Source organism: Podarcis vaucheri (genome assembly GCF_965113315.1).
Source record: "Podarcis vaucheri genome assembly, chromosome: 12".
Lineage (NCBI taxonomy): Eukaryota > Metazoa > Chordata > Lepidosauria > Squamata > Lacertidae > Podarcis > Podarcis vaucheri.
The window spans coordinates 48,722,243-48,737,781 of NC_138750.1; the positions used below are offsets into that span (position 1 = coordinate 48,722,243).

At 40.3% G+C, this 15,539-nt stretch overlaps 1 protein-coding gene across 4 annotated transcripts in view; it reads right to left on the bottom strand.

Moving 5' to 3' along the window:
- PFKP (phosphofructokinase, platelet) overlaps positions 1–15,539 on the bottom strand; it is a 57,343-nt gene that overhangs the window by 14,024 nt on the left and 27,780 nt on the right. For 3 of the 4 annotated variants that reach the window (XM_082192241.1, XM_082192244.1, XM_082192243.1), the window contains exons 7-17: positions 14,813–14,857; positions 14,616–14,724; positions 13,335–13,430; positions 11,171–11,263; positions 10,114–10,239; positions 9,245–9,309; positions 8,083–8,152; positions 4,817–4,963; positions 2,552–2,622; positions 1,800–1,887; positions 729–881 (exon numbers count right to left, since the gene is read on the bottom strand). In XM_082192241.1, coding sequence (XP_082048367.1) covers positions 729–881; positions 1,800–1,887; positions 2,552–2,622; positions 4,817–4,963; positions 8,083–8,152; positions 9,245–9,309; positions 10,114–10,239; positions 11,171–11,263; positions 13,335–13,430; positions 14,616–14,724; positions 14,813–14,857 — 1,063 coding nt within the window. The remainder of the gene's footprint in view (positions 1–728; positions 882–1,799; positions 1,888–2,551; positions 2,623–4,816; positions 4,964–8,082; positions 8,153–9,244; positions 9,310–10,113; positions 10,240–11,170; positions 11,264–13,334; positions 13,431–14,615; positions 14,725–14,812; positions 14,858–15,539) is intronic. The other variant, XM_082192242.1, reaches the window with a different exon arrangement.

Consider the following 15,539-nt stretch of genomic DNA (forward strand, 5'->3'; position numbering starts at 1 on the left):
CAGAAAGAGCAGTTTGCCAAACAGAATGGAGAAAAGAGGCTGCTTGAGGAAAATTTACACCAAGTGCCCTTGGAGATGGAGAAGCAGCAGTGCATTTATTTTCCAGTGATGTGACAGCAGTCTGCTTTGCAATAATCTAGAAAATTCTATTTAAAAAGGTACATCCTTCATCAGAAATCCTGAGCATGCTAGCCATGAATTTAAGTCACACAGATGTGCACAAGCACATTGGAGGTGTGATGGAAATAGACAGATTTCTTTCTATCCTCAGAGAGTAAATAGCCAAAGAGTGATGATTAACTAAAACCATTCACCCCAATTCATAATTTCAATCTTTTAGATGCCAAATTAACTCTGAGCTTTTAATCGTTATCTGTCTTCGCTGCTATTTTCTGACTGGATCCATTATTATATGTTTTTACATTGTTTTAAGTATTTCTAAAAACCCTTGAAGACCAAATTTTTGGAAAGGTGCAATATAATTTTTGTATGAATGAATAAAGTAAAAATGTAGTTTTCAAACTTTCTGAAATCAATGGGCTAATCAAAAAAAATTTCTTTCTCGCTCTCTCTGTGTGTGCATGCACGCACATGTATTTACACCTCGTTTCTGCCACAATCATTTTTTTGGGGCGTTCTGGTTCACAAAAGTCTCCAGCTCCAGCCGTGGTCAGCAGTACCTGGGATAGCTATGTTAGTGAGCATGCACCAAGAGAAGAGAAACTTACATCAGTGATAGTGTTCAGAGCAGTGTCTGCACCAATGCTGAAATCAGAACCCGGTACATTGTTGGATACGGTTGCAGGAACCATAACCATGGGAATACAGAACTCGTCAAATTTCTCCCGGGCAGCGGACAGTTCCAAAAGTCCCAAGTAGGCCTGATGGGCACATGTGGTAACGAATGCAGAATTAGAGGGGACAACAAGAGGACAAGGCTTGCAACATGGATGGGGGTTGGGCAGAGGGGTTTGATTACTGTATCACAAACACACACATGCTGGAAATAGTGGTTTGTTTGGTTTTTTCCCAGAGAGTCAAAAGTGATTTGAAAGAGGGAATCACTGCTCATGACACATTTGGTAAACAGGCTTTCGCAATGTTTCAAAATTCTGTTTCACTACAGATGTTAGTAGAACAGAAACAAGTGTGTACTAGATGGGAAGTGAAGCCTCTCTCTCAATGCACTTGAAAACGACTATCTATTGCCAGCCACAGAGACACACTAGGAAAGGCCAAAACAGAATATATAAGACAACAGACAAGCATAATACTGTAAATACATCTAAGCATTCCTCCAAGTTTTGTATAACACAGAGAATAAAATCTTACACATTTAAGGTCCCCCCCCCCAAAAAAAAAATCCTACATGGATGGCATCAGTATTTCAATAATGTTGATTAAGTAACAGGTTTATGAAAGCCATGTTTAGGAAAATTGGACTCCTGAACAGGAGTTTGGCTTTCAGAATTGGCACCATGCTGTGGGAAGATTCATTAAATGCAATTCATTAAAAAAATACCCACTGCATAATTCTAAGCATAATAAGAAACATGAAAATAGAAACCCCGCATGGAGTTCCAACTCCAACTACATAACGGCAACATAACTTAGTTAATATCTAGAGATTTAACATATTGGAACCTTGTGGAATGATTGGTTAGGTTTAAATTAAATTAAATAATCTTTCTGGTCTTACTGAAATCTAAATTCTAGCATTAATCCTTGACTACAATATTTCAGCTGTTACATGCTCATTTAACAAGAAATTACAAGGGAAACAAAACAAAGTGACATACCTCAAATCCACCAATTACCAAGAGGGCATTGATGTTATGAGTTCGCATTTGTTCTGCAATCTTCTCCAAATACTTTCCAGGGAGTGCACTAAAATATATACACATCTCTGTTAAAAAGGCTTTTTGCAGGGCACTTAAGGCTATATGATTAAAAGAGACTATAATTTTTTACACTAAGTGTTTTTCCACATCTTACTTTTGAAGGTTACACCCAATCTCTAAACTATTATGTTATAGCACTTTGTGAAAAGCCTTTGCTTCCTGTGATGACTGGTTGACATTGTCTGACCTACACACACTTTATGCCTCATAAAAAATGTAACTGCAAATTAATTATGTTCCTTAAAAAAAATCTATTTTCCCCTTTACAATATCTATAATACATGCTGAGGTAAAAACATTTAAATTTCAGGATCAAGTTATAGAAAGTCCTTCTATCACACCATTAAGCAAGTCTTCTCTCCCTTTTTATAATAAGCATTAATTAAAACTATGAGGCAGAATCAAATGTTGCATGAGCAGATCTGCTCAAGAAATGGGACTTTACAGTCCTCTTCTCTCGCTCTGCAACTCTTATGATCTTCCAAAGTCTGCATTAGCAATGTTCACAAAAATTTCCCCTTTATTGACTGCTGCATCAAGTCTGTATATAAATCTTCACACTAAATTACACACACACACACACACACACACACACACACACAAGTGAAAGTTAATTTTCTCAAAGATATCAGTATGAAAGATCACATTACCGTTTTGTGCCAAGAATTGACCCGCCTTGGCCAGTCCAACCTCCAACATCTCCCCAGCTGATTTCTTTGATCTATCATTCAAAACAAAAAAGACATAGTTTTTGAATTACTACGCCCTAGTTTAGATACACATTGTAGGTCATTTCTGTAATGGATACAAAAGTTAACTTCATTCAGCACTACACTGTACAGCATGTCCAAACCAGTGTTTCTTACAGTTCAGTTTTCGACTTCCACTTTTCCAGAGAGGATAATAGACAAGGGTACCATCTAATGAAATAGGGAGGCCTACATGCCTTCTGTCCTGAACAATTGCACAAAAAACATTGCACTCCTTTAATATGAGAAGAGAAACAAAAACAGTGGCAGGTCACAGAATGTGGCGCGGGGCTCTGACACTCCTTCAGATGTTTTTCGTGTGCAGATGGCCTCTCAATGTTCTCCACCCTGTGAGCAGAGAAACTGGGGAAATCAACACCTTTTTCCAGGGGGAAGATAAAGACAGCGACAGCTTTTCCGAGATGTGGATCGGTATTAGCAATGGCAACAACACAGTTTCTTTCTCTCCACTCTCACAATGGTGTATGTGTGTGTTTTGCTGTTGTTGCAAGTGCTAACTGTGCTGGTAGTCTGGCCACCATTTTGTGTCCTCCACAAAGCCCCAGATCTAGTGACATTCAAGGACATGGAGGGACAGAGAATGGTGGCTCCAAAAAAAATATGGCACAGAACATTTGGAGTGGCTTTCTCTTTTTTCCGGAGTAGAGGGGGTTCAGAAAAAGAAAAGTCTCAGAAAAATGTCTTCTGATAAATTTTGGCTCAGCTCTAACTTTATCTAATGGGTTAAACAAAATGGAAGTCCAAATGCATTCTTATAAGAGACCTCCAGGTATAGGGTGGTCTATTAAATTCAATAAATAAAAATAATAATAAAAGCTACAGATAAATTTATATTTTTAGTACTTTTGAGCAATGGTCTCTCCTTATGGTGGAAAGCAGACTGAGCCTAAACTTGTCAATGGTTTGGGAATGAAATTTTGCAGGTGGTATTAATTTATGTTTTATTCAGAGAAGACACACTGAAATGATAGGTCCATTAATTTCAATAGATCTACTCTGAGTAAAACTTAAGTTGACTACCACTCTGCAGTCCTAACAAGTGTCACAATGTGATGCAGTTGAGGGATGCTCTGAAATGTTCAAGCCAATTTCTACCTGTTTAATGAAGAGGCAATATGGATTTCTTTTGAACAATTTATATTAACATATATAATGTATTATAGACTCATAAGCATGCCGCATCAGGAGTCCCAGGACTGGGCACACTATAAATGTAGCATTCAACAAACACCACCACAATTGAGAAACAAGAATCAAACACAACAGATTTTGTGATACAATTTCAGAAATAGTTATCTAGCGTGTATTCTTATCTCCATAGATTTCATACTCCCACGGCTATTCCAGGATAGGCAAACTGCCAAATATGGCCTCTTGCCAAGGTCACTTCAAAGCTACCCTTGAGACCAAATATATTGAATCTGATATGGAAGATTTCTCACGAGTATCAAAGAAGCAAACGCTTCATGTAAACATAGTTAATCATTTCTTCTTCAAGAAGGTTTTAAGGGTATTTTTTTTAGACGTATGGGGGTAGAATTAGCTGCAATCCAAGCAAAAATAGATCAAACTGTTATGCTTTTACTATATTTGAAACTGCCTCTATGAGGAGAGCTCCTGTGGGAGATGTGCAATATCCATCTGTCATAACAAGACTCCTGCTCCGTGTTGTTTGGTGGTGTTGGTCACTTGTGTTTAGTGTTCTAAAAATACCTCACAAACACCCCTCCCATAACAAATTTCATTAAATTTATCTCTGCAGTCAACATATGTTCTCCCCAAGGAGGACCCTCTCTTCTCCATTCCCATTGCATAGTATCTATCAGTGGAAAACCTAGCTCTGGTTTCTTTGAATTGCAATCTTTGTATGAAAGTGCATTTTGAAAGCAGGAAAATTATGTTTTGGGGGCCTGCCAGAGGGCAAGTTAAAACAAAATTAAGAATAAGAAAATAAGAAGGGCCTACTGGATGAGACCAGTGGCCTATCCAGTCCAGAATCCTGTTCTCAGAGTAGCCGCCTGTGGGAAACCTTCAGGCAAGACCCTGAGCACAATAACTCTTTTCCCTCCTGTGATTTCCAGCAACTGGAACACTTCCCATAGTATTAAGATTTCTTTAAAAATACAATCTTTGGGATATACGAACCAGCCCTCTAGAAAAGCCTTCAAATCCATCAGTGACAGCAAACATTTTGTGTCCCTCAGTTATACCGATCCTCACGGCAGAGCGAACGGCAGCATTCATGCCAGCTGCTGGAGCACCAACATTTAAAACAGCTACATTGAAGTTAGTCTGCAGCAGAAGAGAGAGAAAATATAGTCAGGAACATAAACCCCATGGCAGGAAAAAGGAATCATCAAGCGGTAAATCTGAACATCCAGTTTACCTTTTAGCCTGCTGCTAACCGTATCTCCAGTGACCAAAATATAAAAGTGCATCAAAAGAAAGCAAGACACACACCTTACCTTCTGAACCCCATCACATTATATAAAACTTAATTTTAAAACTAATCTTAGATTGTGGGGTCAACCCTTCATAACACTCAGGGAGCCTTCAGTTATTTGCAATCAGCAGCAGGTCCAAATTAAAATGTGAGGCATTGAACTATCCAGTCCAGATTCTGGCATAACAATAACCCAGCATAGAGAAACAAGCACATGCATTGCATACAGAAACAAATTTATACAGAATAGGAATTGTAACCCAAATAACCATATGCATGCATACATGGCTTTTGTGCAATGTTGTTCCTTGGCCCATTGCAACCAAAGTATGTGACGCCACATGCCGTATTGTGTTGAGCTATGGCACAAACGATTGATTCATTATTGCCAGCACCTAACATTTTAAAGTATCTGAGAACCCTATCAGTTTGGCATTTGACAACCACTCTTTTCAGGGTTATAAAACTATTGCCATACCATCTGCCTTTAGGTTGCTCAAGTGTGGGATATAACATTATTCTAGCACCTTTTAAGCACCTTTGATGTGTACATAACGTAGAACATGAATTTTATTTTTATTTATTAAATTTGTATACCATCTTCATCCTAAGATCGCAGGGCAATTCACAACGTAAAAATACAAACTTCAAACTACACAATTGCCACAAGCAATTCTCTTGAGGAGAATACAGTCTGTCACAATGGGTTATATGCTGTATTACAAGATTTTGATTTTCAGATTGATGTTTAATTTCTTCATCTACTGCCCTCAAGGAAGCACCACATTCTCGTGGAAACAAATTTAATGAAGTAATTATTGGTTGTAGTTCTGTAACCTAAGTACTCAAAATGCTGATCAACAGAACACCACTATCATTTCTTTTGCTTTCAGATAAACTGTCATGAGAGGATGCGGGTGGTGCTGTGGGTTAAATCACAGAGCCTAGGACTTGCTGATCCCACAGAGCCTAGGACTTGCCGATCAGAAGATCAGCAGTTCGAAACCCCATGACGGGGTGAGCTCCCATTGCTCGGTCCCTGCTGCTGCCAACCTAGCAGTTTGGAATGTGAGCATGTCTTTAAGGAGCATGTCTTTAAGGAGGCTAGTCTACTCTTATCTAGACAACTGACTAAATTGGCAATTACCAGCACCCTTGAGAGAAAATTTGGGCTCTTGGAAAGCACAGACCTATATTTCACCCCTCTGACTGAGGCCTTATTCCCACCTCTGCACAGCATTTCAACAAAGAGCATGTTTCTGAAGAATCTTTCTCCTGTACTTTCTAAGAAAGAAGCTTATGTTGGGAGTGTCTCCCTGGAAAGCTGGTTCCCTTATAATCCCTCCTTCCCTATGGCTCTCATGGTCTCTGGTAATTAATTCATGCTTGCCAATGTTGCAAGAATGGCTGGAATTCTCCTAAGCCTGTCAGCTTCTGTGGCATAAATGAAAAATGAGAGCCACTTCATGGCCGTTTTAATGTGTGATCTGCCTCTTATGAGTCTCAGAAAGCAGCAAATAAAGCACAACCTGCTCATGCTCGTTCTACCTTCTTAGTCACAAAAATGGCAGCCCTACTGGAGAGTCTGGTAGTATGCCGGGCCTCACGTGGAGCCATTTATGTCACCTTTTGTATGGAAAATGAGGAGGCCTCACAACAAGGGGTATTTTCAGAGGACCATGTCTGCCTATGCCAAGTCATATAAAAATAGCGGAACTGAAAATGAGGAGTATAAAAGTCATGCGGTATTTCAAGCGATTCTTGAATTACATGGCATTTTTCTGCCTTTTCACCATGACAATAAATGGGGACCTTTCACATTTTCTGGAGAATTCTTTCAACTTCACAAGAAGCACGTCTTATGCGCTCTATTAAAGCTTCTGCAAAGGCACGCTTGGTGTAAATCAAAGTTGTGGCAAAACTGAAGAGCATACTGGTTGTCCAGCTTTAAGCAAAGAAGTGCACAGTTGAAAAACAAAAATAACTATATATCAAATCCCATTGCCATGCAAAAATAATAGAGCCTGCCAACCTAGCAAGCAAAAGACCTTGTTAAGGTTAGTCACTTTATTTGTTTATTTTTTACATACGCTACATGAGATATCACCCTGTTAAAGAAAACAGAAAGATTTAAAAGTAAAACTGTAGCTGCAGATATTTCCCACTTACTGAGCCATTTTGCAAAACCAGTATGTACATTTCTCCCGACATACATTAGCACTGGGCAAAAAACCTTGTTTTGAAATACTGTTCAGCTGACCAGCTGGTAGACCACTGTAACACAGTTTGCTGTATATAGATGCATTCAGTACCTCTTGTTGGGGACACCTTTGAATTTCACAACTAGACATGGAATTGGTATCTGAGAAAGGCCTAGACCTTTCAGGGAAAAATGTATTTTGGTAGTTTAAACAAGGAAATAGACATGGCAATGTTTACAAAATTTAGACTGTTTACAAAATGCTGTATTTACAAAATTTAGATCACTGCCTGCCAGGCTTCAACTCAATATACAAGTCCATAGTCCATAGATGTTTCCATGGAGACTGTTTTCAAAATTCTGAACAACCTGCTGTGTGTGTTTAGATGCTTTCTCAACAAAACACGTAGCGTCTTCTACTATATAGAGGACAGTCCTCTATTTAAAAGCAGTTGAAAAGCAGGAAAAGTATAAAGAACCATAAGGAGGAAGAGGAAGGGCCAATCTACAGATTGGCATGTTTGCTGTAAGCCATCCATTTATTAGCTCCTGGGACAGCAAACTGAGTAAGGAGAAAGGTCTTCCCCACAATGGCAGGATGGTGTTTCTATTTAAACTGTAGCAACTATCTTTAAATTCATATACATCAGCATTTTCAATTTTTATGCAAATTGGCATGCCCTTTCTTGGTGATGCACTTAATTGGCCACCCTAAGGACACAGGAATGAGGAATTAACCAGACAACTTGACAACTATCTAAGAAGTACCTTGGGAAGGTCAGCAGCCGTCCTTTTGGTAGACAGCAGCTTGTAAGTATTCAAGTTGTTCTCAAAACTCCTGCAACAGAAAACGATATTTTCACGCTGTTGTCTGAATAATAAAGCTATTTCACAATGTTAGAGAATACCGAGAGGTATTTTTCTAACCTAAAGTGTCACTCAGAGCATTTAGTAACTATATATCTTTACTTGTTACTTGGTAGATTGTATTTGAGACATAGGTTGTAGCCATTGGTGTCGCTCTGCTGACAGAGTCACCAATTCCGCTTCTAGTTGGCTTGGGAACCAATGGAACAATGTGAGATGTGGTTTAGGGGACTGAAGGTGGAAGGGGGAACTGGTGAAAAATTCCCCGCTTCCCGGCTAGGCTGGTAGACTCCTCCATTTCCACCAGTGCTTTCCATCATCAGCCCTTCAACTTCATTGGATACAAATCATGGAATGTGAATGATTTTCCTTCGTGCAACTTGTTTTATTTTGGAGAGGACTGAATGGGAAATATCTTCACTCTGCTTTCAACGGTTTGATTTCACCTCCAGAGGCGCACTCCCATGTCTCTTGAGATAGACAGATGTCAACAACAACAAATGACTCATATACATTTAAGACAGGCAAATGACCACTTATGATTTGCCATTTGAGGGAATCTTTCAGAAATTACATTTGCTCCTCCCTGTGCAACTCCACAACGGATACCCACTTAGCATTCAATATTATGTGCTCTATGAACTGTGAAAAGCAATGCAAGCACCATTTCTGAAGAAATGGCATTTTAAATTCTGCAGAGATAATACTGGTAGAATTCCTTTTCTGGTATAGAATTGGCCTAGAATAGTCATATAACTTTGGAGGGTTTGGGGGGTTTAAATGTGTACACTAGAAACTAGAGTAAAAGAATCTATTCCCCCCTGTTCCTTAGCCATGAAAAATAATCCCTTAACACAGGCATAGGCAAACTTGGCCCTCCAGATGTTTTGGGACTACAACTCCCATCATCCCTGACCACTGGTCCTGCTAGCTAGGGATGATGGGAGTGTAGTCCCAAAACACCTGGAGGGCTGAGTTTGCCTATGCCTGCCTTAACACAATTAGCTATGATTTATTGGAAAAGTTATTGCTGCCAGCAGACAAATAAACAACAGAGGAGTACCTTCCACGAAGTTGCACAGCGTCACTGAATCTTTTTCCGTCCATGGCTTTCTGTACATCTTGGGTCTTTTTGAAATAAAGAAGAAAAAAGGTCATCATTTATTAGAAAATGATATTATCTATCACAATGCTAGAAGGCTATGAAGTAGATCCGAATGGTGACAGTCGCTATAGCCTTGCTCAGGTTAGTAAATCCAAATTATTTCAGTGGGATTTATAATGCAATCTGTCTACTTAGAAATAAGCCCCATTGAGTTCAATGGGACTGGTGTCTCAGTAGACATGTATATAATTGGACTCTTAACCAGCCCAGCACTTCAGCCAATGTTACTTCAATGCCTGGGAAAGCTAAAGCATAAATTTTAAAATCAGAAATAAACAGGAAAGGACTATATTTTATTAGGGTCATGGTCTCAAATCATGCATTATAAGACTGCAACATACAGAATGCCTCAATTGAACATTATTGTGAAGGTTTTGGGAAACCAGAATAATCTCAGCATGCAGCTCATTGGTATGTATGTGTATTATGGTATGTGGGTGTTACTGTGTAGTCACTAAACTAAACTAGCCGCAAGAAATGAGAGTTTAAATAGCAAGAGACTCATTGCGAATATAAATGTGCAGCTACTATGTTAAAGGCATCTGCATTACAAAAGGTAAGCAGTGCTGTTTGCTGTCAAGATTCATGGGGCAGTAACGAATAGCCCAGTTACTGTCACTGAAGGAATGACTGGAGTTCATTGTGCCCAACGTGGATAAGAGTTCTGCTCACATCTTTCCAGGCTCCAAGTAACAACCAACTATTGATGGCTAACCAACAAGAGAGTGTCAATGAACAAACACAACTGCTTCTTTTCAGCAACTCACCATCTGCACACACTCCATTAAAGGCAGGCGGACAGCTTGGTTTCCAGACAGGGAGACCACACAAGCAGGAGTTTCAGGTGTGCCCTCTAGAAGGGCAAGGACAGCCTCCACACCCATGCGACTTGCCTGAAAAAGAAAAGAAAAAAGGAAATCCATAGGAAACCTTTAACCATACGTGAACATTTTGCATGGAGGCTATGCTGACTTTGATACATGCCAGCAAGCATCTACAGAATGTTCTTTGTAAAGAACAGTTTCACAGAATTAGAAATAGGGAGGGATAATTACCACAATACTATAAGAACAAATGACCACAGGTTGCTTTAAAATCTATCGCGGAACAGATGAGAAGGCATAAGAGCTCCTAAATCATGTACATAATTCCATAGCCAATCAAGAGTCTACTTCTTTATCTATATGGTCTCTACTTCCATTTTGCTAAGCACCTATATATGTCCTTGGAAATCTCAATGCTATTCCCTGATCAGCAACTCATTGGGCTGGGAAGTCAAATCTTGCAGGAAATAGGGCAAAAAGAAGTCCAATCCCCACTGCCACAAATATTGCTTATCCACTCTCCCCTTTTTCCTATGGAGAAGACAATGAGCGGTAGGCAGATAGCACCCTTCAGAAGGCTAGCTCTGTGCTAAGGGCTGCCAGGAGCAGACTGCTTCATTTACTCTGGACTTGCCATTTTGATGGAATGTCACAACGGGAAATTATGAGACAGACAAAAAACTGATTTCAGTGTTAGATGCTGTATGTGTGTTACAGAATTACCTAGTTCTCCTTGTCCAGGGTGACATACATGGTTCTACCTTGTTTTATCCTAAAGGTTGGCTGAGAGACACTTATTGTCCAAAATCCAGAGAACATAATGGCGGAGTACAAATTTTAATCCATGACTTGCTCATTTATGTATGACCTTCTCCTCACTACGCCACACTCTAGAGAGCCGGTGGCATTTGTGACTGTTCTACAATCTGAATGAAGACAAGGAACTATGTAACACCCTAAACGGTGGCGCTGAACACACAGGCTGCCTGCAGCTACTTACCAAAATCCTATCAAATGCAGAGGGTGTGCCTCCCCTTTGCACATGGCCAAGGATAGTCACGCGAGTGTCATACCCTAGTCGCTGCACCACAAGCTGCAAAAAAGACAAAGTGTCAAGTTAAAGACGAGAATAGGATTATGAGCTGTAACAGCTGCAGAAACACACTGGGGTACTACTGTGCCTGAACAGTAGGTGGAAATCCTAGTTTAAAACTTTAAGAATGCATACAATACAAAGATTATGAAGAGTTAGGATTCTTTAATAGTGATGGAGCAATGCTCTCAAATCCCTTTAACCTTAAGGCAAGCAAAATTGATCCCTATGTAAGCAAGTATTTTTAAAAAGTGAAGGTGGCAAGGTTTCAGAACCAGTTTGACTAGAAGCAACAGCAGGATAATAATAAAAAAGTGTGTACAGCACTGGCAACGATGTCACCACTGCTCCCACTTCGAGTCTTTGAAAAACTATTGTTTACCTTCATCTTGAAAGACTATTCCCTATAATAATTAAAGCAGAACATTTTGAAATTACTTAACTCTAGTGCGCAAATATTACACAAACAAAAGAATAATTTTTGATGTTTCTTACAAGGCTGAGGTAAAAATATCTACCATTGTATACAGAGGAGTAATAGCAAGGAAAAAACCAGTCATGTCCTATTCCTTGTTACAATCAAGTCTGTACTCTCCTCACTCCAGATCTGTGAAAACTTTTCTTTCTGAACAAACAGACCAGAATACAGTGGTACCTCGGGTTAACTACTTAATTTGTTCCGGAGGTCCGTTCTTAACCTGAAACTGTTCTTAACCTGAAGCACCACTTTAGTTAATGGGGCCTCCTGCTGCTGCCGCGCCACCACCACACGATTTCTGTTCTCATCCTGAAGCAAAGTTCTTAACTCAAGGTTCTATTTCTGGGTTAGCGGAGTCTGTAACCTGAAGCGTCTGTAACCTGAAGTGTCTGTAACACAAGGTACCACTGTAAGGTGGGGTAAGATTCCTGGAGAATCTGGCCTCTTTCCAATCAAGCTTAAGAATTACAACCTGACAATGGGTGACCCTGTAATCCCAGACTTTGACTGGACATCTTAGTGGGACTGTTTGGCTATTAATCCTTCACATCCCTCCATGTATGGTAACTTTATGACAAGGCCTTGAGGTACAGGAGTGAAAGCCTGAATGCAAGATCTCTCTTAACCCAGGATACAGAAAGGGGTTTTGGTATATGGGGTTAGAGAGAGATCTTTTATCTGAACTATTATGGGATCTCCCTGTTTGGCATTCCCTTTTGTACATTGTGAGGAAGTGGAGAAGGGGTAAGGAACCACACAAAGCACTCGAAGGTTTGCAGTGTGCTGAGGTGACAGAAAGTAAAGTCGAACAGTCCAGGCTCTACCTCTGAGTCAGAGGTGGTTTCAAAGAATTTTTACAAGTATAAATGTGTTGGCGGCAGAAGCAAAGGTAAAGCGTATGCAGCAGGGAATGGCCACACAATTTTGAAAGGCTGTGTGTTCAAGCTCACCCCACCCCCACTTGCAAACACTGAAGAAACCCATACTATGTCAAGGTAAGTTATGGCCTCCTTGTGGTTTGTGCAGCAGCATCTTACTCATCTTGGAACTATTTTCCAATCCACATTAAAGTGAAGATTTTTCTTCCCTTTTACAGCACTTCTGGGTCATTGTCTGGCTGAACAGTGAAACAGTTTGTTCTGAGAAGTCTTGATGATAGAACAGGCTCAAATTGCCGGGATTGTAGCCAAGTTGATAAGTGCCAAACGTAGTTCATATAATGGATATAATTTGATAACAAAAATCAGTTCAGCACTGAGAACTGAAGGCATCCTCCTTGTTTTGAATGTTTTGACCAGGTCCTACAAAATACCCAAATAACACAGTATACTCATTTGTATTTGTATGTTTGTTTTATGCCTTTTAAAAGGCAGCAACTAGGTTATAATCATAATTACTGAGAATACATTACTGCTAAAGGACACAGATATAATATTTATTGTATTGCCTGAAATAAGTAAAATGCTGTCAACCATATAAAGAAAGGCTAAATATGTTCATAGAGAAATGATACACGCTTTACGCTATGTGGAAGAGAAGCATTCAGTTACATATATCCTTGGTAGAAGATTTGATTGGCAGCTTGATACTTACATCCTTAACTTGCTCTGAAGTTATAGGCTGATTGTGGCAATCAATGGCACCTTCTGCTACAATTATGATATTCAGCCTTTTCTTTCGTGCACGGTTCTAGGGCAAAAAATGCAGAAAAGTCATTAAATCTGCCTCATGGTCTGAGACCACAGCAAATAGCTGAAGTTCAAAGCTGGGCTGTACCTTGAAAGATTCTCAGACTATTGCAACTACTTATTGTGTTGCTGCCGTTTCAAAAATGAACATTAATCACCCCACACACCTTGCTAAACCAGGATAAAAATAATGCTTTCTAACACATTTTTACCACCTCATTATTCCTGGCAACCCCAGCCAGCCGCGGATTGCCTTGTTGGCAAATAACCCTTCCTCCTTGCAACAGTAACATCATCATATAGCCCATGGGCAGGCAAACTAAGGACCAGGGGCCGGATCTGGCCCAATCGCCTTCTAAATCTGGCCCGCAGATGGTCTGGGAATCAGCGTGTTTTTACATGAGTAGAATGTGTCCTTTTATTTAAAATGGATCTCTGGGTTATTTGTGGGGCATAGGAATTCGTTCATATTTTTTCCCCAAAAATATAGTCTGGCCCACCACATGGTCTGAGGGACAGTGGACCAGCCCCCTGCTGAAAAAGTTTGCTGATCCCTGATATAGCCGATCAGGTCTAAATCCTCAACACTAGCGATATCTTCCATTCTGGACATTAGCACCAAAGATTAGAGTCAGGTGGACGACAAAGCAGTTCACAAGGGAGTGCTGTCATTGGTCACCTAAATGCCAGGTGCCTGCTGGCAAGGGGGTGCCTGCTACCTGAACATGTTCCACAGACCACCCATGAGGCAAGGTGACTGCTTCGGGTGGCAGGATTCACAGGGGCAGCAAATTCCAATGTGGATCTTTATTCCCCCCTTGTTCCTGATGTAGTTTTTCACCCACCCCTTCTTCCCTGGCAGGGAGGAGGGCATAATTTTGTTGTTCACCTCAGGTGCCAAAATGTTTTGAGTCTGCCTGGATGTCCCTTCCCTCTATGATGCCCTATGGGTGGGTGGGTGGTCTTTACTAGGTGGAAATGGGAAGATGATGAAAAAGGAGGACAATTTCACAGTAGGAAAACAATGCTGTGGAACACTTCTTCCATTTTGGCTCTACCTAGGACACTGCGGGGTTGAAAGCTTTCCGGCCATCCCTGATCTTTTCTTTGAGGAACCTAGTAAGCTTTCAAAGAAGCCTAAGAGATCCCAGGACAGAGTTTGAAAGCCACTGCAGAAAATAATTACCTCAGAAAGCCTAGAACACATATGATCTTCCCATCCTTCCTCAGGTGGATATTCAGGAATAAAGACATAATCTGCACCACAGGCTAAGGCACTAACAAGAGCTAGGTACCTAGAACAAAATCAGAAAATCCAAATGAGAACGTGAACTATATATTTCGGCAATTTTAACTAAATGTGGTGTTGGCCGACATACGTACCCACAGTGTCTCCCCATCACCTCCAGGACAAAGGTCCTCTGATGGCTGTAACAATTACAATAAATATTAATAGCGTCACAACAGCATCAAAGTATGAAGTGATATGTACAAATGCACAGAAAGAAGACAGGTGATTGTTTGGCACTATAGAAACTATATTTGCACTTATGTTTTCTGTCTCCAGGCACTTCTTAACTTTCTGGTTTGCAGCGTACTATCATGTGCCATTATTCTTTGCATTCTTATTTCCCTCCCAAACTAAGATTGCAGACCACTGTGTCACACTAAATTTAATGAATTCATGCCATTTAAGAGAGAGTGTACAGGTTATTCCTCAAATCTTAATTGCCTTTCAGTGATGGCTACTATTTGAAAAACTGCAAAACTAGGCCAGTCCTCACAATAAAATCTCAATCCCCCCCATTTGTTCACAGAACTAAACTACATACAAAAAAGCAATATTAAAGCAAAGCCTAACTTAAAAGCCCCTGACCTATGCAAGATGGGCTTTCCCCCTCTTTTGACCTCCACATGCAGTTTTCGTACCACTGCATGTGTCTGATGATGTGATAAATACCAGCCCAAGTGGTGACAGGACTCAGCTGCCATTCCCAGGAATCCAGAAATGCCTTCCAGAGCTCCATTTTCCTCTGGCTACACAATGCAGAAGGCTGCAAGCCTCCACAGAAGCTGCTTAAATGCCATTGATTTCAATAGTATTTAAGCA